We start from the raw sequence: 27,354 nt of genomic DNA on the forward strand, positions 1-27,354 counted from the left end.
AAAATCCTGTGAAGGATTACATTAGAGGCGGCATAGTGGCGCAGCGGTAGAGTTGCAGCCTTACAGCGATGGCAGCGCCGGAGACCTGGGGTCGTTCCCGACTGCGGGCGCTGTCTGTACGGAGTTTGTATGTTCTCCCCGTGACCTGCGTGGGTTTTCTCCAAGTTCTACGGTTTCCTCCCACACTCCAAAGACGTGCAGGTTTGTAGGTTAATTGGTTTGGTAAATGTAAAAATTGGCCCTAATGGGTATAGGATAGTGTTGATGTGCGGGGATCGCTGGTCGGCGCGGACCCGGTGGGCCGACAGGGCCTGTTTCCACACTGTATCTCTAAACTAAACTAAACTAAATTATAGTTGCATCAAATATTCTTGCCCATAAGACGGCAGTCGAGGCATTACGTCAAGTACTGCACAAAGCAGGTCACCCACTGCACCACATTTGCAGTGAAAACTGCAATTTCCCCATACCAAGTGCTCTGGTTTTTCGTTGAGACCAGTACAGCTGCCAGAGAGCATTAATTCAATCTTTGTTAAGCTTGATTTATTGGCTAGCTTGTAATGCAATCTTTTTAAACGGAAATAGGGCATTGGATCACCGAAAAAATCTATTTGCTGTGAAAATTATCTCGGCTTGTGATTATTTCCCATCGTTTTGTCAACTTCAGGCAAGCTATGCTGCAAAACAGCAGCGTAACTGATGGAGATTTCAATCCCAGATATGTGATCATTTACTCTTGAAAGGTTGCAAATGTGGCCAGCAGATGAGGATGCCTGATGCTTGACTGCAATGAATCCCCCACCCTCCTTTCAAGAAACGTTTGGTAACTCGAATTTTTTTTAAATGTGAGACACAAATAAACTGTAGATGTTGGAATCTTGATCAGTAAACAAAGTGCTGGAGCAACTCAGCGAGTCAGAAAGCATCTGTGCAGAGAATGGACATTGGTGGGAGTGTGTGTGTGTGTGCGTGGGTGTGTGTGTGTGTGTGTGTGTGTGTATATGTGTGTGTGTGTGCGTGCGCGTGTATGTGTGCGCATGTATGTGTGTGTGTGCGTGTGTGTGTGTGTGTGTATATGTGTGTGTGTGTGTGTGAGTGAGTTAGTGAGTGAGTGAGTGAGTGAGTGAGTGAGTGAGTGAGTGAGTGTATGTGTGTGCATGTGTGTGTGTGTGTGTGCGTGTATGTGTGTGTGTGCGTGTGAGTGAGTGAGTGAGTGAGTGAGTGAGTGAGTGAGTGAGTGAGTGAGTGAGTGAGTGAGTGAGTGTCTGTGTGTGTGTGTGTGCGCGTGTGAAGATGTGTCTGTGCACACACTGAACTTTTTTTCTCGTTTATTATATTGCTACACTGTACTATGTTTCCATATTCTGCTGTGCTGCTGCGAGTAAGCATTTCATATTCATGTGACAATGACAATAAAACACTCTTGACATTGGACTATGTTTCAGGTCGGGACCTTTCAGATTGATTGCAGTCGGGAGTGAAGGCACCCCCAACCCCCACTCATTTCCAGCTTTCTTTCCAATCAGTCTGAAGGGTCTCGGACCTAAAGTCATCTGCCCATTCCCTCTGCAGATGGTGCCTGACCCACTGAGTTCCTCCAGCATTTTAAGTTGAGGTTTATTATTTAACGCATGCAGTTAGAAGCTTTGTTTTGCATGCTATCCAACCAGATCAGATACAACATACACAGATACAATCAGTTCAAACTCAAGTACAATAGGTGGAAATAAGGGGAAGATACAGAGTGCAGAATATAGTTCTCAGCATTGTAGCGCATCAGTTTCGTAGACCTTTGTCACTTACTCCACCCATCTGCCACACAAACCCTCTAGAAATGGGTAAGCCATTTAGAACTGAGATGAGGAAAAACTTTTTCAGTCAGAGAGTTGTGAATCTGTGGAATTCTCAGAAGGCAGTGGAGGCCAATTCTCTGAATGCATTCAAGAGAGAGCTAGATAGAGCTCTTAAGGATAGCGGAGTCAGGGGGTATGGGGAGAAGGCAGGAACGGGGTACTGATTGAGAATGATCAGCCATGATCACATTGAATGGCGGTGCTGGCTTGAAGGGCCGAATGGCCTCCTCCTGCACCTATTGTCTATTGTCTATAATCAGATGTCCTCAATGGGGCAGAGGTGAATCAGACAATACCCAGCGTATGGACGGACCATTCAGAAGCTTGATATCAGAGGGGAAGAAGCTGCTCCCAAGTCTGCTGATGCATGCTTTCAAGCTTCTGTATCTTGTGCCCGATGGAAACAAGGCGAAGAAGGACAAGTCTTTGATTATAGACACAAAATGCAGCGGGTCAGGCAGCATCTCGGGAGAGAAGGAATGGGTGACATTTCGGGTCGAGACCCTTCTTCAGACTGATGTCAGGGGAGGGGGCGGAACAAAGATAGAATGTAGTCAGAGACAGTAAGACTAGTGAGAGAATTAGTGTGAATTTGTGGAATTTGCTGTCACAGAGGGCAGTGGAAGCCAAATCACTGGATGGATTTAATAGAGTTAGAGCTCTAGGGGCTAGTGGAATCAAGGAATATTGGGAGAAGGCAGGCACGGGTTATTGATTGTGGACAATCAGCCATGATCACAATGAATGGCGGTGCTGGCTCGATGGGCCGAATGGCCTCCTCCTGCACCTATTTTCTATGTTTCTATGTTTCTAGAACTGGGAAGGGGGAAGGGATAGAGATGAAAAGCAAGGTTCTCCCACTACTTCAGATAGTTCTTGTTTATTACTCCAGTTACTCTAGCACTCCATGAAATGTCACCTATCCATGTTGTCCAGAGATGCTGCCTGACCCGCTGAGTTACTCCAGCACTCTGTGAAAAGTCACCTATCCATGTTCTCCACAGATGCTGCCTGACCCGCTGAGTTACTCCAGCACTCTGTGAAACGTCACCTATCCATGTTGTTCAGAGATGCTGCCTGACCCGCTAAGTTACTCCAGCACTCTTGTGAAACGTCACGTCACCCATTCCTTCTCTCCTGAGATGCTGCCTAACCTGCTGAGTTACTCCAGCATTTTGTGAATAAATAGTCACCCATCCATGTTCTCCAGAGATGCTGCCTGACCCGTTGAGTTACTCCAGCGCTTTGTGTCCTTTGGGGTAAACTGGCACCTGCAGTTCCGTGCTTCTCTAAAGCTCCACACTAGCTGGATATAAAAATATCCAATATTCAAGTTAAGAGGATCAAAATTTTCTTTACGCACTCGACTACAACTCGGCTACTGAATTTATGCAGAAGTCTTAAATCCAAGCAATCTCAGAGGTGACATTAGTTAAGGCTATTTTCAAGTTAATGGGAGAAACCGTTGACTGTTGCAATTATTCTCTCATTGTTAAGAAGATTTAAAGTTGGATGATAACAAATTGATTTTTACATAAACTGGATTATATAAAGGGAAACCACTGCAATTAGTTTGTCTAAATTCACCAGGGAAGGAAGGTTGTACCGCAAATATCATTTTAGAAGGTTTCCTGCAAGCGTTTGACATTAGATTTTCGAACATCCTCAGGATTTCTTTATCTTGAAAAGAAATCCAAGAAAATCCACCTTTGCAACTGCAATTGAAACATGACACCATTAATAATTAAAGAAGGAAACATCGGGGAAGGGGAACTGAACCACCCCAGAAAAAAAAGCACAACTGACTACGCACGGCTACATCCTAAACTGGTCACTACACTTGGTGCGAAAATATGCCAGCCCATTCACTGTAGTCAGTAGAAATGAAGACCCATGCTTGCATAGCTATATGAAGGCATCGCTATATGGGGAGAGGGGCAATGTTTAATGGGTACTTGCGGGGTCCGTTTTTCTCTGCACAGAATGGTGGAGGCCTGGAACGCACTTCCGGGCGCGGTGGTTAAGGTTGCCAACTGTCCCGTATTAGCTAGAACATCCCATATTTTGGGCTAAATTGGCTTGTCCCATACGGGACCGCCCGGACGGCGCTGTAGGCCCGGATACTGTAGGACCAGACACTGTAGGTCCGGACACTGTAGGCCCGGACACTGTAGCCCGAGGGCCGCTGTAGACCCGGACAGTGTAGGCCCGGGCGCCACCTAGTGGAGGTTGCTTAACAACCCGCCTCCCGGCCTGGGCAGCCACCATTGGTGCAGCGGGAGCACATGGCCGCTGGCTGGGTGAGGTCACGTGGGGCACGGGGCGGTGACCTCACCTTTTGTCCCTTATTTGGGAGTGAGAAAGTTGGCAACCCTACTTCTAATCCACACTTCCTTTGCTGATATAATGACCACTGACCACTCATGAATGTTTTTCATATTTATCTTTATTACACACCTACATTCCAGACACAAAAATCACAAATTAAATTTCTACTGGCAGAAACACAAACAGCTGGAGTAACTCAGCTGGTCTAGCAGCAACTGCATTGGGAAAGGATAGGCGATGTTTTGGGTCAGACTGAAGAAGGGTCCCGACCCAAAATGTCGCCGTCCTGTCTGAAGAAGGGTTCCCACTCAGACCGTCGCCCATCCATTCCCTCCACAGATGCCTGATCCGCTGGGTTACTCCAGCACTTTGTGTTTTGCTCACCTTTCCAGCAGCTGCAGGTTTTAGTGTCTCCATTTTACTGCTTCATTTTACATTTCTAGAGTCAAGAGTGTTTAATTGTCATATGTATCGACAACAACAGTGAAATTCTTACTTGCAGCAGCATAAAAGCCCTCCCTGTAAACCCAGTCATAGATAATATAATTTTAAAAAATTCAATAAGTTAAAATCTCAATGGGGTTTTATACAGGGCTGTGCACAACTGCAGCCTGGTATACAATAACTCTCACCTGCAAACAAAATCTCAATGGTCTATCAATAATACCCAAATTAGGGTGAGCAGTTTCAAATACTTGGGAGTCCGCATCGCAGAGGATCTGACGTGGGTAACGCACATTGCCGCACTGGTGGGTAAGGCTAAGCAGCGCCTTTACCACCTTAGACAACTGAGGAAATTCAGAGTGTCGCTGAGGATCCTTCATTGCTTCTACTCTGGGGCTGTAGAGAGCATCCTGTCCGGCAACATTACAGTCTGGTTTGGGAACAGCTCTGCCCAGGACAGGATGGCCCTGCAGAGAGTAGTGCGTTCGGCAGAACGCACCATGGGAACTACACTCGTCCCCCTGCAGGACCTATACATCAGGAGGTGCAGATCCAGAGCAAGCAAGATCATGAGGGGCCCCTGCCACCCCAGTAACGGACTGTTCCAGATGCTACGATCAGGCAAACGCCTCCGCTGTCACGCTGTGAAAACGGAGAGGATGAGACGGAGCTTCTTCCCACAGGCCATCAGGACTGTCAACTTTTATAACCCCAGAGACTAAATTTTTGTCGACACTTTTTGTGCTATGTTTAGTAACTTATTAACTTTATTTATATGCTGTAACTGTAATTCTTTTTGTGCACAACCCGCAGGCATTGCCACTTTCATTTCACTGCACATCGAGTATGTGTATGTGACAAATAAATTTGACTTGACTTGACTTGACTTGAGATGGTGTATCTCCACTGTAGAAACACGGAACTGCAGAAAAAAGACAAAGCCCTGGAGTAACACAGCATCACTGTCGAACATGAATCGGTGACGTTTCAGAGTGCTGGAATAACTCAGCAGGTCACATCACTGGAGAACATGGATAGGTGACGTTTCACAGAGTGCTGGAGTAACTCAGCAGGTCAGGAAGCATCTCTGGAGAACATGGATAGGTGACGTTTCACAAAGTGCTGGAGTAACTCAGCGGGTCAGGCAGCATCTCTGGAGAACATGGATAGATGACGTTTCACAGAGTGCTGGAGGAACTCAGCGGGTCAGGCAGCATCTGTGGAGAACATGGATAGGTGACGTTTCACAGAGTGCTGGAGTAACTCAGCGGGTCAGGCAGCATCTCTGGACAACATGGATAGGTGATGTTTCGGGTTGGGTCCCTTCCAGCTGTCCATATCCTCTAGAGATGCTGTCTGACGCGTTGAGTTATCTCAGCACTTTGTGTGTTTTAGTCATGCAAATTAATAAAAATGTAAAACATGATTTGCAGACAAGGTGCATAATGTTACAAATCATGCGCGGTGCTATATGGGATTCCTTTTTATTCAAAATTTTGAAAACATGAAATTGCATTTAGTATTATTTGATTTCCCTGAAGTAATATGAATTTTAAGAGCCTGACAAGCATTATATTGTAACTCTCCCCATATTTTGATTACAGCACACTAATAAACCGATTGATTTGCATTACTTGGGTTATGTTAGAAATTTCCCCCCCCCACACAATCAAACGCCAAATAAACTCAGTTAAATATTACAGATTCAAACAAACATTAATAACAGACTTCACATGTGCTGCCTTGTCAAAATAATGACAGGCTGCAAGACTAACAGACTTAACCTCTGGTCCCGTCCCTCAATTACACAGGTCTGGTGTAATTTAGGCAGCATAACACAACACCTGCGCCTCATCCATCCAGCGCTTGCTATTAAAACGTGAATCCCTTCCACTGCAAAAAGCTGCCTGGGGACTGTGAACAGCAGAATAATTACTTGGTATAGGCTATCGACCTCAACAAGGATTTACAGCGAGGTTATGTCACACAGGAGACCCTGCCTTGAGCCCAGCTCCTCAGTGGTTTGCCTCAGGCAAAGAGTGATGTATGGGAGACTTAACACCATGGTTCAAAAAAAAAGATTTCTATCTTTCCCAATTATAATTGTGACTACATTTTTCATCTTTAAATTTAGAGAAAGAAAATAAAATATAAATACTCTCACTAGAAATCTCCAGATTTCCTGGTATTATCACAAACACCATTCCCTGGCATTATCATAAAAATGTTATTATTATAATTGTGACTAAATGTTTAACCTTTAAATATTAGAAAATAAAATAAAATTAAAATGCTCTCATCTCAAAATTTCCTGGGATTAACATAAAGATGGTATTTCCTGGTATTATCATAAACATATTTCAATTATATTGGTCTAAGGTTTTCATCCTTAATTATAAAGGACAAAAATGATGGTGTACCTGTTTGCGCTCTCAAAACCGCGAGGATCAACTGGGTGGAGTTTATGTGGACATCTTCAATCTCACAATACTGAGGTCTGAGGTTTCCACCTGCTTTACAAGGGCATCAATAATACCAGTGCCCAATAAGAGCAAGGTGGCATGCCCCAATGACTACCGACCAGTGGCATTAACGTCCATGGTGATGAAGTGCATTGAGCAGTTGGTTATGGTGCATATCAACTCCTACCTCAGCAAGAGCCTTTCCCACTACAACCTGCCTACCGCCACAACAGGTCAATGGAGGATGCAATCTCGCTGGCTCTCCACTCCACACTGAACCACTTGGACAATAAAAAACACAAGCGTCAGGCTACGGTTCACAGACTACAGTTCAATACCATCATCCTCTCCAAACTGGTCAACGAGTTCTCGGAACTGGGTCTCTGCACATCCCTGCTGCAACTGGATCCTCGACTTCCTCATCAAGAGACCACAATCAGTACAAATTGCCAGCAACGCTTCCTTCTCTCCAACCATCAGCACGGGAGCACCTCACGGCTGCGTGCTCAGCCCACCTGCTCTACTCAACCTGTACTCACGACTCTGTAGCCGGTCACAGTGCCAACTCCATCTTCAAGTTCGCCGACTACACCACCGCCGTTGGAAGAATTACGGATAGCGACGAGTCAGAATGCAGGAGAGAGATCGAGCGACTGACTGAATAGTGTCAGAACAACCAAAGCCCATCACAGCGTCTACTTTCTTAGAAGATTGAGGAAATTCAGTATATCAATGAATACTCTATTGAATGTCCACAGGTTTAGTATAGTTTAGAGATACAGCCCCCTTTGGCCCACCGGTTCCGCGCCGACCAGCGATCCCCACACATGATCCCCACACATTTTCAGTCAGAGAGTGGTGAAGGTGTGGAATTCTCTGCCTCAGAAGGCAGTGGAGGCCAGTTCGTTGGATGCTTTCAAGAGAGAGCTGGATAGAGCTCTTAAGGATAGCGGAGTGAGGGGGTATGGGGAGAAGGCAGGAACGGGGTACTGGTTGAGAGTGATCAGCCATGATCGCATTGAATGGCGGTGCTGGCTCGAAGGGCTGAATGGCCTACTCCTGCATCTATTGTCTATTGTCTATTGTCTATTGTCTATGAACACTATCCTACACACACTAGGGACAATTTTTACATTTACCAAGCCAATTAACCTACAAACCTGTATGTCTTTGGAGTGTGGGAGGAAACCGAAGATCTCGGAGAAAACCCACGCAGGTCACGGGGAGAATGTACAAACTCCGTACAGACAGCACTTGCAGTCGGGATGGAACCCGGGTCTCCGGCGCTGCATTCGCTGTAAGGCAGCAACTCTACCGCTGCGCCACCGTGCCGCCCTAATCAGTGGTCAGTAGAGAGCATATTGACAGGTTGCATCACAGCCTGGTTCGGCAACGTGAACGCTCAGGAACGAAGAAGATTGCAAAAGGTGGTGGACACTGCCCAGTCCATCACGGGTACTGTCCTCTCCATCACTGAAGGGGTCTACGAGAGTTACTGCCTCAAAAAGGCAGCCAGTATCATCAGAAACCCACACCAACCTGGCCACACTCTCAATTTCACTCCTGCCATTGGGAAGAAGGTACAGGAGCCTGAAAACTGCAAAGTCCAGGTTCAGGAGCAGCTTCTTCTCAACAACCATCAGCCTATTAAACACTAAAACCTCCAACTAAGCTCCGAACTATATAGATGTGGGGGCATTATTTTAGTCTTTACACAATTAATTTGTACATTATATATATATTTTTTCTTGTATATTATAGTGTTTACAGAATATTACTGTATGTTGACATATCTATTGTGCTGCTGCAAGAAAGAATTTCATTGTTCTGTTTCAGAAAGCTTTTGATAAGGTCCCACACGGGAGATTGGTGAGCAAAATTAGAGCACATGGTATTGGGGGTAGAGTGTTGACATGGATAGAGAATTGGTTGGCAGACAAGAAGCAAAGAGTTGGAGTAAACGGGTCCTTTTCAGAATGGCAGGCAGTGGCGAGTGGAGTGCCGCAAGGATCGGTGTTGAGGCCGCAACTATTCACCATATATATTAATGATTTGGAGGAAGGAATTTGAAGTAACACTAGCAAGTTTGTGGATGACACAAAGCTGGATGGCAGGTTAGGTAAGGGGGAAGTGCAGCGAGACCTGGGTGTCCTTGTACACCAGTCACTGAAAGTTAGCAGTGAAGAAAGCTAATGGCATGTTGGCCTTCATAACGAGAGGATTTCAGTATAGGAGTAAAGAGGTTCTTCTGCAGTTGTATAGGGCCCTGGTAAGACCACATCTGGAGTAGTGTGTACAGTTTCGGTCTAATTTGAGGAAGGACATCCTTGTAATTGAGGCAGTGCAGCGTAGGTTCACGAGATTGATCCCTGGGATGGCGGGACTGTCATATGAGGAAAGGTTGAAAAGACTAGGCTTGTATTCACTGGAGTTTAGAAGGATGAGAGGGGATCTTATAGAGACGTATAAAATTCTAAAAGGACTGGACAAGCTAGATGCAGGAAAAATGTTCCCAATGTTGGGGGAGTCCAGAACTAGGGGCCACAGCCTGAGAATAAAAGGGAGGCCATTTAAAATTGAGGTGAGAAGCAACTTTTTCACCCAGAGAGTTGTGGAATTCTCTGCCACAGAGGGCAGTGGTGGCCAAATCACTGGATGGATTTAAGAGAGAGTTAGATGGAGCTCTAGGGGCTGGTGGAATCAAGGGATATGGGGAGAAGGCAGGCACAGGTTACTGATTGTGGATGATCAGCCATGATCACAATGATCACAACGGTGCTGGCTCGAAGGGCCGAATGGCCTCCTCCTGCACCTATTGTCTATATTTTTATGTTAGGACACATGACAATAAAACACTGTTGACTCTTCTGAAATAATAATTATAAAAGACAAACAATATTAGTGCAAAACAAAAGCCCAAAGTCCCGAGTGCAACCAAGGCAGTTGGTATTTTGGTAGGTTAAGTGACCATGAAACTGGCCCAGAAGACTTCTTGTGTTATTTTGGTACAACCAAAATATACCTTGTCTCTGGAACTGATGCGCTACAATGCTGAGAACTATATTCTGCACTCTGAATCTTTCCCTTTGCTCTACCTATTGTAGTTAGAAACATAGAAACTAGGTGCAGGAGTAGGCCGTTCGGCCCTTCAAGCCAGCACCACCATTCGATATAATCATGGCTGATCATCCAAAATCAGTACCCCGTTCCGGCTTTTTCCGCATATCCCTTGATTCCCTTAGCCCTAAGAGCAAATAACTCTCTCAACTTGAGTTTGACTTGATTGTATTTACTGTGTGTACAGTATTATCTGATCTGTGTAAGAATGAATTGGACATGTGTAGGAAGGAACTGCAGATGCTGGTTTAAACCGAAGATAGATACAAAATGCTGGAGTAACTCAGCATCTCTGGAGAAAAGGAATGGGTGGCGTTTCGGGTTGAGACCCTTCTTCAGACTGAGAGTCAGGGGAAAGGGAAACAAGAGATATTGATGGTGATGTAGAGAGATACAGAAGAAATGAATGTTACTTTTTTGCACATCTTTCATTCATTTGTTCTATATCTCTCTATATCACCGTCAATATCTCCTGACTCTCAGTCTGAAGAAGGGTCTCAACCCGAAATGCCACCCATTCCTTTTCTCCAGAAATACTGTCTGACCTGCTGAGTTACTCCAGCTTCTTGTGTCGATCTTCGTATTATCTAATTTGTTTGGAGAGCATGCAAAACGATGCTCCTCATTGCACCTCAGTACATGCGACAATAATGAACCTAAACCACAATCTCTGGGGGACATCCAGGTGACATCTTTGGTTCGGGACCCTCCTACAAACTGATTGTAGTGGGGAGGGGGGGGGGGGGGGAGGAGAAAGCTGGAAAAGAGAGGTGGGAGATCTGCCCTTCTCTGTGTCTCCCGGCTGTAGGAACTCAGTTGGTCAGACAACATTTGTGGAGGGATCTGGACAGATGACATTTTGGGTCAGGAACGTTCTCCAGATTGCTGAGAGCAACGTTAAGTTTCAGAAGGCTAAATGATGAGTAGGAAGTGCAATCACAGCAGCTGTTAATCATTCAGATTGCGTGTGCCATTCAATAGATCTCTTTTATTGCCAGCTAGAAAGGAGGGAAAGAAGAGGCAGAATGAGATTTCTGATAAAAACCTCATTCAAACAATTAAATATTAACAAAATGCCAGATACATTCAACAGATCAGGCAACATCTTTGGAGAAAATTAGAGGTCGAAGGAATGCATTACGCATGTAATTGCAAGGTGATTAGATTAAATGATTAAATACTTTGACATTTGTTGGAGAATATCTCCTCCACACTTACCTTCAGGAAAGTAATTTCAATTTTTCCCCCCCGAAGTGGCTTATGGGGCCTGTTTGGACTGAGGTTTATTTTTAGCATTGCCTCGGTGCACAGGGAAACCTGGTTTATTTTCACTCAGCCCTGGCTCCCTCCAATCCTGCGGATTTTTTTTAATGGATTAATAGAGTCATACAGCGTGGAAACTGGTCTTTCGACCCAACTTGCCCACGCCGGCCAACACGTCCCATCTACACTTGTCCCACCTGCCTGTCCTTGGCCCATACCTTTCTAAACCTGTCCAAATGTCTCTTGAACATTGCGATAATACCTGCCTCCACTCCGTCCTCCAGCAGGTAGTTCCATATACCCACCGCTCTTTGTGTAAAAACGTTACCCCTCAGGTTGCTGTTAAATCTTATCGCCATCACAAACCTATGTCCTCTAGTTATCGATTCCCCTACTCTGGGCAAAAGACCGTGCAATCACCTTATTTATTCCTCTTATGATCTCATACATCTCTATAAGATCACTCCTCATCCTCCTGTGCTCCAAGGAGTAAAGTCCTACACTGCCCAACCTCTCCAATTTTCTCCAAAGATGTTTCCTGATCTGTTGAATGTATCTGGCATTTTGAATGAGGTTTTTATCAGAAATCTCATTCTGCCTCTTCTTTCCCTCCTTTCTAGCTGTCAATAATGGTAGCATTGCTGCCTTACAGCACCAGAGACCAGGGTTCGATCCTGACTACGGGTGCTGGAGTTTGTACGTTCTCCCCGTGACCTGCGTGGGTTTTCTCCGGGTGCTCCGGTTTTCTCCCACACTCCAAATACTAACAATTTAGTTCATTGGCTTCGGTAAAATTGTTAATTCTCCCTCGTGTACGGGGATCGCTGGTTGGCATAGACTCGGTGGGCCGAAGGGTCTGTTTCCACGCTGTATGTCTAAACGAAACTAAACTAAGGCCCTCGAGTCCTGGATAATGCCCAGAAGAAATTCTGAAAAAAAGGCACAGAAAGAATGGAAACCTCTTCCAAATGCACTTCAAAGTGCTATATCTTTGGAGCTTGTGAGCATCATTATTTTTTGTAATTGGAATAAGAATGCAAAGCGGCATAAAATGATTGAAGTTTTACTTAGAGTACAACACTGTAAAGAAACGTTATTTGTTCCCAAAATATTAAGCACAGTGCAGCTTTAGGTATTTGTCATGTCATCAGTAAAGCAATGGGTGAACATGAAGAATGGATTTTCCAAACACAATTAATAACTTTATGTTAAAAAAAGTATATTTTCATAAGGACCCCCACAAGAAAAAAGACACCACACATAATTCAAACAGAAACACAGGGACTACAAGACAATAGACAATAGGTGCAGGAGTAGGCCATTCGGCCCTTCGAGCCAGCACTGCCATTCAATGTGATCATGGCTGATCATTTTCAATCAGTACCCCGTTCCTGCCTTACATAGAAACATAGAAACATAGAAAATAGGTGCAGGAGTAGGCCATTCGAGCCTTCGAGCCTGCACCGCCATTCAATATGATCATGGCTGATCATCCAGCTCAGTAGCCTGTACCTGCCTTCTCTCCATACCCCCTGATCCCTTTAGCAAAAAGGGCCACATCTAACTCCCTCTTAAATATAGCCAATGAACTGGCCTCAACTACCTTCTGTGGCAGAGAATTCCACAGACTCACCACTCTCTGTGTGAAGAAATGTTTTCTCATCTCGGTCCTAAAAGACTTCCCCCTTATCCTTAAGCTGTGACCCCTGGTTCTGGACTCCCCCAACATCGGGAACAATCTTCCCGCATCTAGCCTCTCCAGCCCCTTAAGAATTTTATATGTTTCTATAAGATCCCCCCTCAGTCTTCTAAATTCCAGCGAGTACAAGCCCAGTCTATCCAGTCTTTCCTCATATGCAAGTCCCGCCATCCCAGGGATTAATCTGGTGAACCTTCTGTGTACTCCCTCTAAGGCAAGAACGTCTTTCCTCAGGTTAGGAGACCAAAACTGCACACAATACTCCAGGGGCGGTCTCACCAAGGCCCTGTACAACTGCAGCAGAACCTCCCTGCTCCTAAACTCAAATCCTCTTGCTATGAATGCCAACATAGACAATAGACAATAGACAATAGGTGCAGGAGTAGGCCATTCAGCCCTTCGAGCCAGCACCGCCATGGCTGATCACTATCAATCAGTACCCCGTTCCTGCCTTCTCCCCATACCCCCTCACTCCGCTATCCTTAAGAGCTCTATCCAGCTCTCTCTTGAAAGCATCCAACGAACTGGCCTCCACTGCCTTCTGAGGCAGAGAATTCCACACCTTCACCACCCTCTGACTGAAAAAGTTCTTCCTCATCTCCGTTCTAAATGGCCTACCCCTTATTCTCAAACTGTGGCCCCTTGTTCTGGACTCCCCCAACATTGGGAACATGTTATCTGCCTCTAATGTGTCCAATCCCCTAATTATCTTATATGTTTCAATAAGATCCCCCCTCATCCTTCTAAATTCCAGTGTATACAAGCCCAATCGCTCCAGCCTTTCAACATACGACAGTCCCGCCATTCCGGGAATTAATCTAGTGAACCTACGCTGCACGCCCTCCATAGCAAGAATATCCTTCCTCAAATTTGGAGACCAAAACTGCACACAGTACTCCAGGTGCGGTCTCACCAGGGCCCGGTACAACTGTAGAAGGACCTCTTTGCTCCTATACTCAACTCCTCTTGTTACGAAGGCCAACATTCCATTGGCTTTCTTCACTGCCTGCTGAACCTGCATGCTTCCTTTCATTGACTGATGCACTAGGACACCCAGATCTCGTTGAACTCCCCCTCCTCCTAACTTGACACCATTCAGATAATAATCTGCCTTTCTATTCTTACTTCCAAAGTGAATAACCTCACACTTATCTACATTAAACTGCATCTGCCATGTATCCGCCCACTCACACAACCTGTCCAGGTCACCCTGCAGCCTTATTGCATCTTCCTCACAATTCACACTACCCCCCAACTTAGTATCATCTGCAAATTTGCTAATGGTACTTTTAATCCCTTCGTCTAAGTCATTAATGTATATCGTAAATAGCTGGGGTCCCAGCACCGAACCTTGCGGTACCCCACTGGTCACTGCCTGCCATTCCGAAAGGGACCCATTTATCCCCACTCTTTGCTTTCTTCACTGCCTGCTGCACCTGCATGCTTGCTTTCAATGACTGGTGCACCATGACACCCAGGTCACGTTGCATCTCCCCTTCTCCCAATCGGTCACCATTCAGGTAATACTCTGCTTTCCTGTTCTTGCCGCCAAAGTGGATAACCTCACATTTATCCACATTATATTGCATCTGCCATGCATTTGCCCACTCGCCTAATCTATCCAAGTCGCTCTGCAGCCTCCTAGCATCCTCCTCGCAGCTAACACTGCCACCCAGCTTCGTGTCATCCGCAAACTTAGAGATGTTGCATTCAATTCCCTCGTCCAAATCATTAATATACACTGTAAATAACTGGGGTCCCAGCACTGAGTCTTGCGGTACCCCACTAGTCACTGCCTGCCATTCCGAAAAGGACCCGTTTATTCCCCATACCCCCTGACTCGGCTATCCTTAAGAGCTCTATCTAGCTCTCTCTTGAATGCAATCAGAGAATTGGCCTCCACTACCTTCTGAGGAGAAATGAAAGAGATATTTAAGAATTTTCTAATTTTGTGAAGAAATTGGTTGAAATCAAGAAGCAACCACGTATGATAATGTTATGTTCTAAAGACTAAAAAAGTGCAAAAATGGAGCAGAAAATGTAATTTCAATGTAAATTAGCTGTGAAATGCAATAGGTTTTTCAGCTAATTAAACACCTAGCTTTCACCACCAATGTCTCGACGTGAGTGTGCCCAATGCCAGCAAGAGAGCAGGCTGATGTTCAAATGAATGTAACCGTTGTGACTCTCTACCCAACACCACAGTTTGCTGGTAAAGATGCTGCAAGAGTACTGTACAGTGGCGCAGCAGGTAGTGCCGCCCGCCACATAGCACCAGAGACCAGGGTTCAATCGGGTGCTGCCTGAGTGGAATTTGCATGTTCTCCCTGTGACCACTGATTTCCTCCAGGTGCTCTGGTCGGTTTCTTCCCACATCCTTAAAACGTGCGGGTTATAGTCGTTCTAGACTCATTGGGCCAAAAGGTTAGTTTCCAAGCTGTATCAGGTGAAAACAACATCCATGTCTTAAACTAAGTTAAATAACGGGAGCATCTCCAGGAAGACTGGACGCAGCCCAGACCATCACACAAACCAACCTCCCTTCCATTGACTCTATTTACACCTCACGCTGCCTCGGCAAGGCCAGCAGCATAATCAAGAATGATTCGCACCCGGGCCACTATCCCAACGGGCAAGAGGTACAGAAGTGTGAACACGCACACCTCCAGATTCAGGGACAGTTTCTTCCCAGCTGTTATCAGGCATCTGAACCATCCTACCACAACTAGAGAGCAGTCCTGAACTACTATCTACCTCATTAGAGACCCTCAGACTACTGGTTTTATCTTGCACTAAACGTTATTCAGGTTATTCCCTTTCTCATGTATCTGTACACTGTGGATGGGTTGACTGTAATCCCTCTGGAAGGCGACTCCGGACTGTCAAAGCAGTCACAGCCAGACATAAACACGAGTGGTAGTTCTACTCAATAACCAAAGTCTGTAGTCTCTTTTTTGCTCTGGTTTATTTTCACCCACATGTTTAGACTGTAATGTTGTATCCTTATTGTTTTGATGTGTTTATGCTTTATTCTTAATTGTTAACTGTATGTTTGTGTTGTCATTTGTGAGCGGAGCACCAAGGCACATTCCTTGTATATGCACATACTTGGCCAATAAACTTATTCATTCATTCATTCTTTTATTCATTCATGCATTGTCTTTCTGCTGACTGATTAGCACGCAACAAAGGCTTTTCACTGTACCTCGCTCGGTACACGTGACAATAAACTAAACTCAAACTCTAGACTGTTGCACTTCAATGCAGAGGTTCAGGTTTCTCTCTCAAAACACATCTTGGAGTGTTTCTTTCTTAAAACACATATCCCATAAAAAATAAAAAAAGTATTCCTAATATAATCACAATTCATTCCCCTTTCAGATGCTTGCACATTCCCAGCCTAAATATGATTCTGTCCTCATGCTATTCAACCCAACTGCATGCGGCACGGTGGCGCAGCGGTAAAGTTGCTGCCTTGCAGCGAATGCAGCGCCGGAGAGCCGGTTTCGATCCCGACTATGGGTGCTGTCTGTACGGAATATGTACGTTCTCCCCTTTACCTGCGTGGGTTTTCTCCGAGATCTTCGGTTTCCTCCCACACTCCAAAGATGAACAGGTTTGTAGGTTAATTGGCTTGATAAATGTAAAAAATGTCCCTAGTGGGTGCAGGATAGTGTTAATATGCGGTGATCGCTGGTCGGCGGTGATCGCTGGTCGGCGCGGACCCGGTGGGCCAAAGGGCCTGTTTCCGTGCTGTATCTCTAAAACTAAACCCTAAAAATTGAAGCAGGTTCCACATTCCAACCATTCTCTCAATACAGAAGTTATTCTTCATTTGATTTTATTTTATTTTATTTAATCTACATTATAGTTTGAATTTATTAGTGATTTTTTTTATGGCCCATAGTTTTGGATGCTAATGAAATCAATCCATCCAAATGGACTGAGTAAAAGACCTTCATAAATGTAATCTTAAGGTCTCTTCTTCAACTCATTTGGTTCAATTTATTGTGACAATTGAACTCCCATCCTTGCATAATTTTCTTTTTCCAGAACTTTTTACTTGTATAAAAAGTGCATAACTTAAGTGTTCAATTGTCACATCGGCAATAGAGCAATGAAATTTCTACTTGCAGCAGCGTAACAGGTCTGTAAACAGTGTACACATACACAGACACACACACACACACACACACATATATATGTATGCACACACATATTTATGCATGCATATATATATCATCTTAAATTCAAATGTGAAGCAGGTATTGCTGTATGGATCAGAGACATGGAGAACAACAAAACACACAACAAACAGGCTGCAAACATTCATTAACACCTGCCTCAGGAGAATACTAAACATCTGGAGGAGAGACAAAGTAAGCAATGTGGACCTGTGGAAAAGAACAAGCCAGGATCCCATTGACTTACAAATTCGAAAGGGAAAATGGAGTTGGATTGGACACACCCTCAGAAAACCTGCCACAAACATCACCCGGCAAGCCCTGAAATGGAACCCACAAGGAAAAAGGAAAAGAGGTCGCCCCAGGAACAGCTGGAGAAGTGGTGTCCAGGCAGAAATGTCTGGGAGTGGGCTCAACTGGGGAGATCTCGAAAGAACCGCCAACAACCGAGTGAGGTGGAGGACATTTGTCAACGGCCTATGCTCCCTAGAGGAGCCAAGGGCTTAAGAAGAAGAAGAAGATATATAATATATAATATAATATACTGGTGTAGGAAAAAAACTGCAGATGCTGGTTAAAATTGAAGGTAGGCACACAATGCTGGAGTAACTCAGTGAGTCATGCAGCATCTCAGGACAGAAAGAATGGGTGGCATCAGTCTGAAGAAGGGTCTCGACCCGAAACGTCACCCAGTCCTTCTCTCGAGATTTTGCATGAACCGTTGAGTTATTCCAGCATTGTGTGTCTATCTTATGTAATATACTTATGCATATATATATATATATATATATATATAAAGATAGGCACAATGGGTGACGTTTCGGGTGAAGACCCTTCTTCAGACTCAACCCAAAACGTCACCCATTCCTTCTCTCCAGAGATGCTGTCTGTCCCGCTGAGTAACTATATATACACACACACACGCGCATAAACATATATACTCATAGAGTCAGCGTATTTAGGCCCTTCAGCCCAACTTGCCCATGCCGACTATCATACCCCATCTAGTCACTAGTCCCACCTGCCTGCGCTTGGTCCATATCCCTCCAAATCTGTCCTATCCATCCACCTGTCTAAATGTTTCTTAAACATTGCCATTGTACATACCTCAACTATTTCCCCCGGCATTTATAAAATATACAAAAATTAAATTAATAACCCTGCAATAAATTAAAAGTAGATATATTCAGTCTTTAATTCAGCGCAACTCCACAATAAATTAAATGTAATTAAATGTCCATAAGGATAGATGAGTCCAGTCTAAAAATGAATCTACACACACATCTTAATTGTTTTTCAATTCTATACCTTCAGAATAGAATAGTCATGCTCTGTAGTCTGTGTCACTTATTAAAATCATTTATCTGTATTTCCCCCAAATCAGCAAAGATCTCAGCCACACTGCGAGTCACAAATCTACTCCTGCCTCATCTCAATGCAAACAAAATTTGTACGTGAGGCGGTAGAGTTGCTGCCGTACAGCACCAGAGACTCAGGGTCAATCCCGACTACGGGCGCCGTCTGTACGGAGTTTCTACGTTCTCCCCGTGACCTACGTGGGTTTTCTCCGAGATTTCGGTTTCCTCCCACACTCCAAAGACGTACAGGTTTGTAGGTTAATTGGCTTCGATAACATTGTAAATTGTTCCCAGTGTGTGTATGATAGTGTGAACAATATTGGGAATTACTGGTCGGTGTGGACTCAGTGGGACGAAGGGCCTGTTTCTGCGCTGTTCCTCGAAACTAAAACATGTACAGTTGCTCGAAAGACTGCGCCCGTAACTGTCTTTTGTATTTAAATATGCAGGTGCTCCTCAACTCAAGATGGGGTCACGTTCCGAGAAACCCATCGTAAACCGAAAATATCGTAGGTCGAAAATGCATTGAATACATGTGATCAAGTGACCGGAAGCACCATCGCAAAGTCAAAATATTGTAGGTCGAAGCATCATAAGTCAGGGAGCATCTGTAAACATTTAAATAAAGTTTTTGCTTCAAACATTGCTTGCAATGTAAAATGACTGTTGATCATTTAAACAATATTTATCATTTGATATCAAAATTTAATTTTAATAACATTTAAGATTTCAACAAATGCAGACTACTGATAATAAATAATAAAGGTATCAAATACCTATAAAGGCTCAAAATCCAAATCAATAATGGAGGCTGACGGAGTTATCTTTGTTCATTTACAAAGTCTTCAATCCAATGATACTTTATTGTCTCATTTACCGAGGTAAATTCTTTGTTTTCGCATTAAATACACGTGTGTGCAAAGAGTCGCTGACAAAGTTACAAAGCACTCATTATAGTCCCAATGGCCCCTCTTTGTTCCAGCTCCCCCCACACCAGGCCCCTCATTGTTCTAGCCCCCCCCCCCCACACCAGGTCCCTCTTTGTTCTAGCTCCCCCCACATGCCGGGCCCATCTTTGTACACCCCCCCCCCCCCCCAATGCCAGGTCATCTTTGTTCTTGCCCCCCCCCCCCACACATGGTCCCTCATTACTCTAGCTCCCCCCACACCGGGTCCCTCGTTGTTCTTGCCCCCCCCCCCCCCCCCCCCACACCGGGTCCCTCATTGTTCTACCTCCTCCGGGTCCCTCATTACTCTAGCTCCCCCCACACCGGGTCCCTCATTACTCTAGCTCCCCCCACACCGGGTCCCTCATTACTCTAGCTCCCCCCACACCGGGTCCCTCTTTGTTCTTGCCCCCCCCCCAACACCGGGTCCCTCATTACTCTAGCTCCCCCCACACCGGGTCCCTCATTACTCTAGCTCCCCCCACACCGGGTCCCTCATTATTCTAGCTCCCCCCTACACCGGGTCCCTCATTACTCTAGCTCCCCCCACACCGGGTCCCTCATTAGTCTAGCTTCCCCCCACACCGGGTCCCTCTTTGTTCTTGCCCCCCCACCCATACCAGGTCCCTCTTTGTTCTTGCCCCCCCCCCCACCGAGTCCTTCTTTGTTCTTCCCCCCTCCCCCACACCGGCTCCCTCTTTCTTCAAACTCCCCCCCACACCGTGTCCCTCGTTGTTCATCCCCCCCCCACACCGGGTCCCTCGTTGTTCTAGTTTCCCCCCACATCGGGTCCCTCTTTGTTCTTGCCCCCCTCCCCCACACCAGGTCCCCTTTGTTCTTGCCCCCCCCCACACCGAGTCCCTCTTTGTTCTTCCCCCTCCCCCACACCGAGTCCCTCTTTGTTCTTCCCCCTCCCCCACACCGAGTCCCTCTTTGTTCTTCCCCCTCCCCCACACCGGCTCCCTCTTTTTTCGAACTCCCCCCCCCCACACCGGGTCCCTCGTTGTTCTAGCTCCCCCCACACCGGGTCCCTCGTTGTTCTAGCTCCCCCCCCACACCGGGTCCCTCGTTGTTCTAGCTCCCCCCCACACTGGGTCCCTCGTTGTTCTAGCTCCCCCCCACACTGGGTCCCTCGTTGTTCTAGCTCCCCCCCACACCGGGTCCCTCTTTGTTCGAACTCCCCCCACACCGGGTCCCTCTTTGTTCTAGCTCCCCCCCACACCGGGTCCCTCGTTGTTCTAGCTCCCCCCCACACCGGGTCCCTCGTTGTTCGAACTCCCCCCACATCGGGTCCCTCGTTGTTCTCGCTCCCCCCCACACCGGGTCCCTCTTTGTTCTCTCAGCGACCTCAATGACACTAACCCTAACCCTGATAGTCTCTTACACTGCATCAATGTTTTGACATCTACTTCTCGGCTCACTTTTTGTATGAAGAAGATCCCGTTTTGATTTGGAAAACTGTCTTATCATAAGTTGAAACCTGCAGGTTCTTATCCAACTGCTAATATGAATTAGTGTACCCAAATGTACTTTTGTTTCACTGTATCTCATTGTTAAAAGTTCAAGAGTCAACAGAGTGTAATTGGCATATATACCAACAATGGAATAATTAAATTCTTACTTGCAGCAGCATTACAGGCCTGTAAGCACGTAGAACCATAGACAATATGTGCAGGAGTTGGCCATTCGGCCATTCAAGCCAGCACCGCCATTCAATATGATCATGGCTGATTATCCTAAATCAGGACCCCATTCCTGCCTTTCCTACATATCGCTTGATTCCTTTAGCATTAAGAGCTAAATTTAACTCTCTCTTGAAAACATCCAGTGAATTGGCCTCCACTGCCTTCTGTGGCAGAGAATTCCACAGATTCACAACTCTCTGGGTGAAAAAGATTTTCCTCATCTCAGTACTAAATAGTCAACTCCTTATTCTTAAACTGTGACCCCTGGTTTTGGACTCCCCCAACATCGGGAACATTTTTCCTGCATCTAGCCCGTCCAATCCTTTAAGAATTTTATATGTTTCTATTAGATCCCCTCTCATCCTTCTAAATTCCAGTGAATACAAGCCCAGTTGACCCATTCTTTCATCATATGTCAGTCCTGCCATCCCAGGAATTAACCTGGTGAACTGACGCTGCACTCCCTCAATAGCAATAATGTCCTTCGTCAAATTAGGAGACCAAAATTATACACAATACTCCAGGTGCGGTCTCACCAGGGCCCTGTACAACTACAGTAGGACCTCCTTGTTCCTAAACCCAAATCCTCTCGCAATGAAGGCCAACATGCCATTAGCTTTCTTCACTGCCTCCTATACATGCATGCTTACTTTCAGTGACTGATGTACAAACACACCCAGGTCTCGTTGTACTTCCCCTTTTCCTAACCTGACACCATTCAGATAATAATCTGCTTTCCTGTTCTTGCCACCAAAGTGGATAACCTCACATTTATCCACATTAAACTGCATCTGCCATGCATCTGCCCACTCATTCAACCTATCCAAGTCACCCTGCAGCCTCATAACATCCTCATCACAGCTCACACTGCCATCCAGCTTTGTGTCATCCACAAACTTAGAGATGTTACATTTAATTCCTTTGTCTAAATCGTTAATATATATTGTAAATTACTGGGGTCCTAGCACCGAGCCTTACTGCACCCAACTGGTCACTACCTGCCATTCTGAAAAGGACCCGTTAATTCCTACTCTTTGCTTCCTGTCTGCCAACCAGTTCTCTATCCATGTCAATACCCTACCCTCAATACCATGTGCTCACATGCACATAGCGTACAAGATCGTCAATCTCAACAAAATTCAAGTGAATCAATAATTATCAATATAAATTAATATCATTTAATGTTATGGTATAATTGGTAATAACATAAAATTCACTCAAACATGTGTGCTAAGACAGCCAGTACCCAATGCAATGAAATCGGTATGTCGACAAATAATCCCTAAGTAGAGAGTATATTGACTGGTTGTGTTACAGCCTGGTTCAGCAACTCGAACACCCAGGAACGAAGGAGATTACAAAAAGGGGGGGGGGACAGGACACACTCTCCGGTCCATCACGGGTACTGACCACCCCACCATCTAAGGGATCTATGGGAGGCGCTGCCTCAAAAATGCAGGCAGCATCATCAAGGGACCAGACCACACTGGCCATGGTCTCATTTCACCCCTGCCATCGGGAATAAGGTGCAGGAGTGTGAAAACTGTAACGTCCAGGTTCAGGGGTAGCTTGTTCCCAACCACCATCAGTCTAATGAACACCTCACAACACCAACTAAACTTCCAACTTCAAACCACAAACCGCCTTGGTTACACCAGGGGCTTTTGCTTAGTTTTTGTGCTGAGAAGGTCATAAGCAATAGGAGTAGAATTATGTATAGGAGAAAAACTGCAGATGCTGGTTAAAATCGAAGGAAGACACAAAATGCTGGAGTAACTCAGCGGGTCAAGCAGCATCTCGGGAGAGAAGGAATGCATGACGTTTCGGATCGAGACCTTTCTTCAGACTCACATTAGAATTACGTTTTCAGACAAGAAGTCGTAAGATCATAAGTGATAGGAGCAGAATTAGGCCATTCACCCCATCAAGTCTACTCCGTCATTCAATCATGGCTGATCTATCTCTCCCTCCTCACCCCATCTATCTCTGCCTTAAAAATATCCACTGACTTGGCCTCCACAGCCTTATGAAGTTTCTCCTCATCTCCTTCCTAAAAGAACTTCCTTTAATTCTGAGGCTATGACCTCTAGTCCTAGACTCTCTCACTAGTGGAAACATCCTCTCCACATCCACTCTATTCAAGCCTTTCACTATTCGGTAAGTTTCAATGAGGTTCCCCCCTCATTCTTCTAAACTCCAGCGAGTACAGGCCCAGTGCCGACAAACGCTCATCACAGGTTAACCCACTCATTCCTGGGATCATTCTTGTAAACCTCCTCTGGGCCCTCTCCAGAGCCAGATGCGGTGCCCAAAATTGCTCACAATATTCCAAATGCGGCCTATCCAACGCCTTATAGAGCCCCAACATTACACCCCTGTTTTTAGATACAAGCCCTCTTGAAGTAAATGCTAGCATTGAGTTTGTTTTCTTTACTACCGATACGACTTGAAGGTTAACTTTTTGGGAATCCTGTTATGCTGCTGTAAGAAAGAATTTAATTGTTCTGTTTTGGTACACATGGCAATTAAACATTTATGACTTATAGTCCATATGCTCTGTGCATGAACATGGCCCAAAGGGTCATGATGATTTTTAATCTTGAGTTCTCTTTCAGGGCTGCACGCCAGGATTATTCCACTACAACACATTAAGTTGACATAGAAATTCGAGTTTTAAGAAAATACAACTCAAAAAATATTGGCCACACTTGTTTCAATCTTACAGCTTATTTGTTTCCGTCTTATGAATGTAGTGAACTAATTCCCGGGATGGCGGGACTGTCGTATGTTGAAAGAATGGAGCGACTAGGCTTGTATATACTGGAATTTGGAAGGATGAGAGGGGATCTTATTGAAACATTTAAGATTATTAAGGGATTGGACACGCTAGAGGCAGGAAACATGTTCCCGATGTTGGGGGAGTCCAGAACCAGGGGCCACAGTTTAAGAATAAGGGGAGGCCATTTAGAACGGAGATGAGGAAAAACCTTTTCACCCGGAGAGTTGTGAATCTGTGGAATTCTCTGCCTCAGAAGGCAGTGGAGGCCAATTCTCTGGATGCTTTCAAGAGAGAGTTAGATAGAGCTCCTAAAGACATGGGGAGAAGGCAGGAACGGAGTACTGATTGTAGATGATCAGCCATGATCACAATGAATGGCAGTGCTGGCTCGAAGGGCCGAATGGCCCTCTCCTGCATCTATTGTCTATTATCGATTGTCTATTGATGGGGAAAAATATTTCTTTAACCACTCCACCATTTCAACCACTGATTTACCAAATTAACACAAAACTCCAAGTTTTTAGAGGGAATATGAAGAGGTGGAATTTAGCTTGAAAAAGATACCTTACCTGTCGCCGAATAATTTCATAGTTGCTTTTAGCCTTTTCTATCAGCTCCTGGATAACTTCAGGGTTCGTCTCATTTTTGTTTTCCTGAAAGGCTTCCCGAATTCTCCGGATTGCAAAGTTCCTGCAAGATTTTAAAAGAGTGCATTTAGCAAAGGTATTTTGAAATAAGGAAGGGTGTGCTGGCGAGGATCCAGAGAAGGTTTATAAGAATGATCCCAGGGTTAAAATGGGTTAACAAATAGGCAATAGACAATAGGTGCAGGAGTAGGCCATTAGGCCCTTCGAGCCAGCACCACCATTCACTGTGATCATGGCTGATCACCCACAATCAGTACCCCGTTCCTGCCTTCTCCCCATACCCCCTGACTCCGCTATCCTTAAGAGCTCTATCTAACTCTCTCTTGAAAGCATCCAGGGAATTGGCCTCTACTGCCTTCTGAGGCAAAGAATTCCACAGATTCACAACTCTCTGAGTGAAAAGGTTTTTCCTCATCTCCATTCTAAATGGCCTACCCCTTATTCTTAAAAGGTGGCACTGGTTCTGGACTCCCCCAACATCGGGAACATGTTTCCTGCCTCTAGCGTGTCCAATCCCTTAATAATCTTATTTGTTTCAATAAGATCCCCTCTCATCCTTCCCGCCATCCCGGGAATTAACCTCGTGAACCTGTGCTGCATTCCGCTTACCCCTAGAGCTCTATCTAACTCTCTTTCAAATTCATCCAGTGAATTGGCCTCCACTGCCCTCTGTGGCAGAGAATTCCACAAATTCACAACTCTCTGGGTGAAAATGTTTTTTCTCACCTCAGTTTTAAATGGCCTCCCCTTTATTCTTAGACTGTGTAGCCCCTGGTTCAGAACTCCCCCAACATTGGGAACATTTTTCCTGCATCTTAGCTTGTCCGGTCCTTTTATAATTTTATACGTTTCTATAAGAGAAATATCCAGGCGAAAACCCACGCAGGTCACGGGGAGAACGTACAAACTCCGGACAGGTAAGCACCCGTAGTCAGGATTGAACCCGGGTCTCTGGCGCTGTAAGGCAGTAGCTCTACCGTTATGCCATCGTGCTGCCCATAAGACTTTTAGATAGGGACATAGATATGAAGGGATTGGAGGGATATGTATTATGTGTAGGCAGATAGGCGATGGTCTCAGCATCATGTTACATAGACATTGTAGGCCGAAGGGTCTGTTCTTGTGCTGTATGATTCTATAGTTGCTAAGGTTTGTGTTGTGTTGTGTAGAGTTCAAGAGCCTGATTATTGCTGGAAAGAAGCTGTTCTTGGACCTAGCGGTCATGATTTTCAGACTCTTATACCTTCTTCCCCAAGGTAGGATTGAAATGAGAGCATTGCCAGGCTAATGTGGGTCTTTGGTGATATTGGCTGCTTCTTATAAATCCCTTCGATGGTGGTATGTTTCCAATGCCTGGCACTAAATCCAAGAGTAATTCAGGAGGAAACTCTCCATTTGTAAATGCATTATCTTATCACCAACCAGAGAGTGGTCCTGACTTCCCATCTACCTCATAGGAGACTCTTGGTCCCGCTCAGTTGGACTCAAGATCAGACTTTATCTTGCACTAAATGTTATTCCCTATATCCTGTATTTGTACACTGTGGACGGCTTGATTGTAATCATGTATAGTCTTTTTGCTCACAAGATAGCATGCAACAAAAAAGCTTTTCACTGCACCTCAGTACACGTGACAATAAACTAAACTAAATTAAACATAATTCAGTGGGTCAGGCAGCATCTGTGGAGAACATGGATAGGTTACGTTTCACAGAGTGCTGGAGTAACTCAGCGGGTCAGGCGGCATCTGTGGAGAACATGGATAGGTTACGTTTCACAGAGTGCTGGAGTAACTCAGCGGGTCAGGCAGCATCTGGGTGAGTGGGCAGATGCGTGGCAGATGCAGTATAATATAGATAAATGTGAGGTTATCCACTTTGGCAGCAAAACCAAGGAGGCAGATTATTATCTCAATGGTGTCAGGTTAGGTAAGGGGGAAGTGCAGCAAGACCTGGGTGTCCTTGTACACCAGTCACTAAAAGTTGGCGTGCAGGTACAGCAGGCAGTGAAGAAAGCTAATGGCATGATGGCCTTCATAACGAGAGGATTTCAGTATAGGAGTAAAGAGGTTCTTCTGCAGTTGTATAGGGCCCTGGTAAGACCACATCTGGAGTATTGTGTTTTGGTCTCCTAATTTGAGGAAGGACATCCTTGTAATTGAGGCAGCGCAGCGTAGGTTCACAAGATTGATCCCTGGGATGGCGGGACTGTCATATGAGGAAAGATTGAAAAGACTAGGCTTGTATTCACTGGAGTTTTAGAAGGACGAGAGGGGATCTTATAGAAATATATAAAATTATAAAACGACTGGATAAGCCAAATGCAGGAAAAATGTTCCCAATGTTGGGGGAGTCCAGAACCAGGGGCCACAGTCTTAGAATAAAGGGGAGGCCATTTAAAACCGAGGTGAGAAGGAACTTTTTCACCCAGAGAGTTGTGAATTCGTGGAATTCTCTGCCACAGAGGGCAGTGGAGGCCAAATCACTGGATGGATTTAAGAGAGTTAGACAGAGCTCTGGAATCAAGGGATATGGGGAGAAGGCAGGCACGGGTTACCGATTGTGGATGATCAGCCATGATTACAATGA

At 45.3% G+C, this 27,354-nt stretch overlaps 1 protein-coding gene across 1 annotated transcript in view; it reads right to left on the reverse strand.

Moving 5' to 3' along the window:
* lyrm4b (LYR motif containing 4) overlaps window positions 1–27,354 on the reverse strand; it is a 185,680-nt gene that overhangs the window by 98,427 nt on the left and 59,899 nt on the right. The window contains exon 2 of the mRNA XM_078413872.1: window positions 24,689–24,809. Coding sequence (XP_078269998.1) covers window positions 24,689–24,809 — 121 coding nt within the window. The remainder of the gene's footprint in view (window positions 1–24,688; window positions 24,810–27,354) is intronic.

Source organism: Rhinoraja longicauda, chromosome 2, assembly GCF_053455715.1.
Source record: "Rhinoraja longicauda isolate Sanriku21f chromosome 2, sRhiLon1.1, whole genome shotgun sequence".
Taxonomy (NCBI): domain Eukaryota; kingdom Metazoa; phylum Chordata; class Chondrichthyes; order Rajiformes; family Arhynchobatidae; genus Rhinoraja; species Rhinoraja longicauda.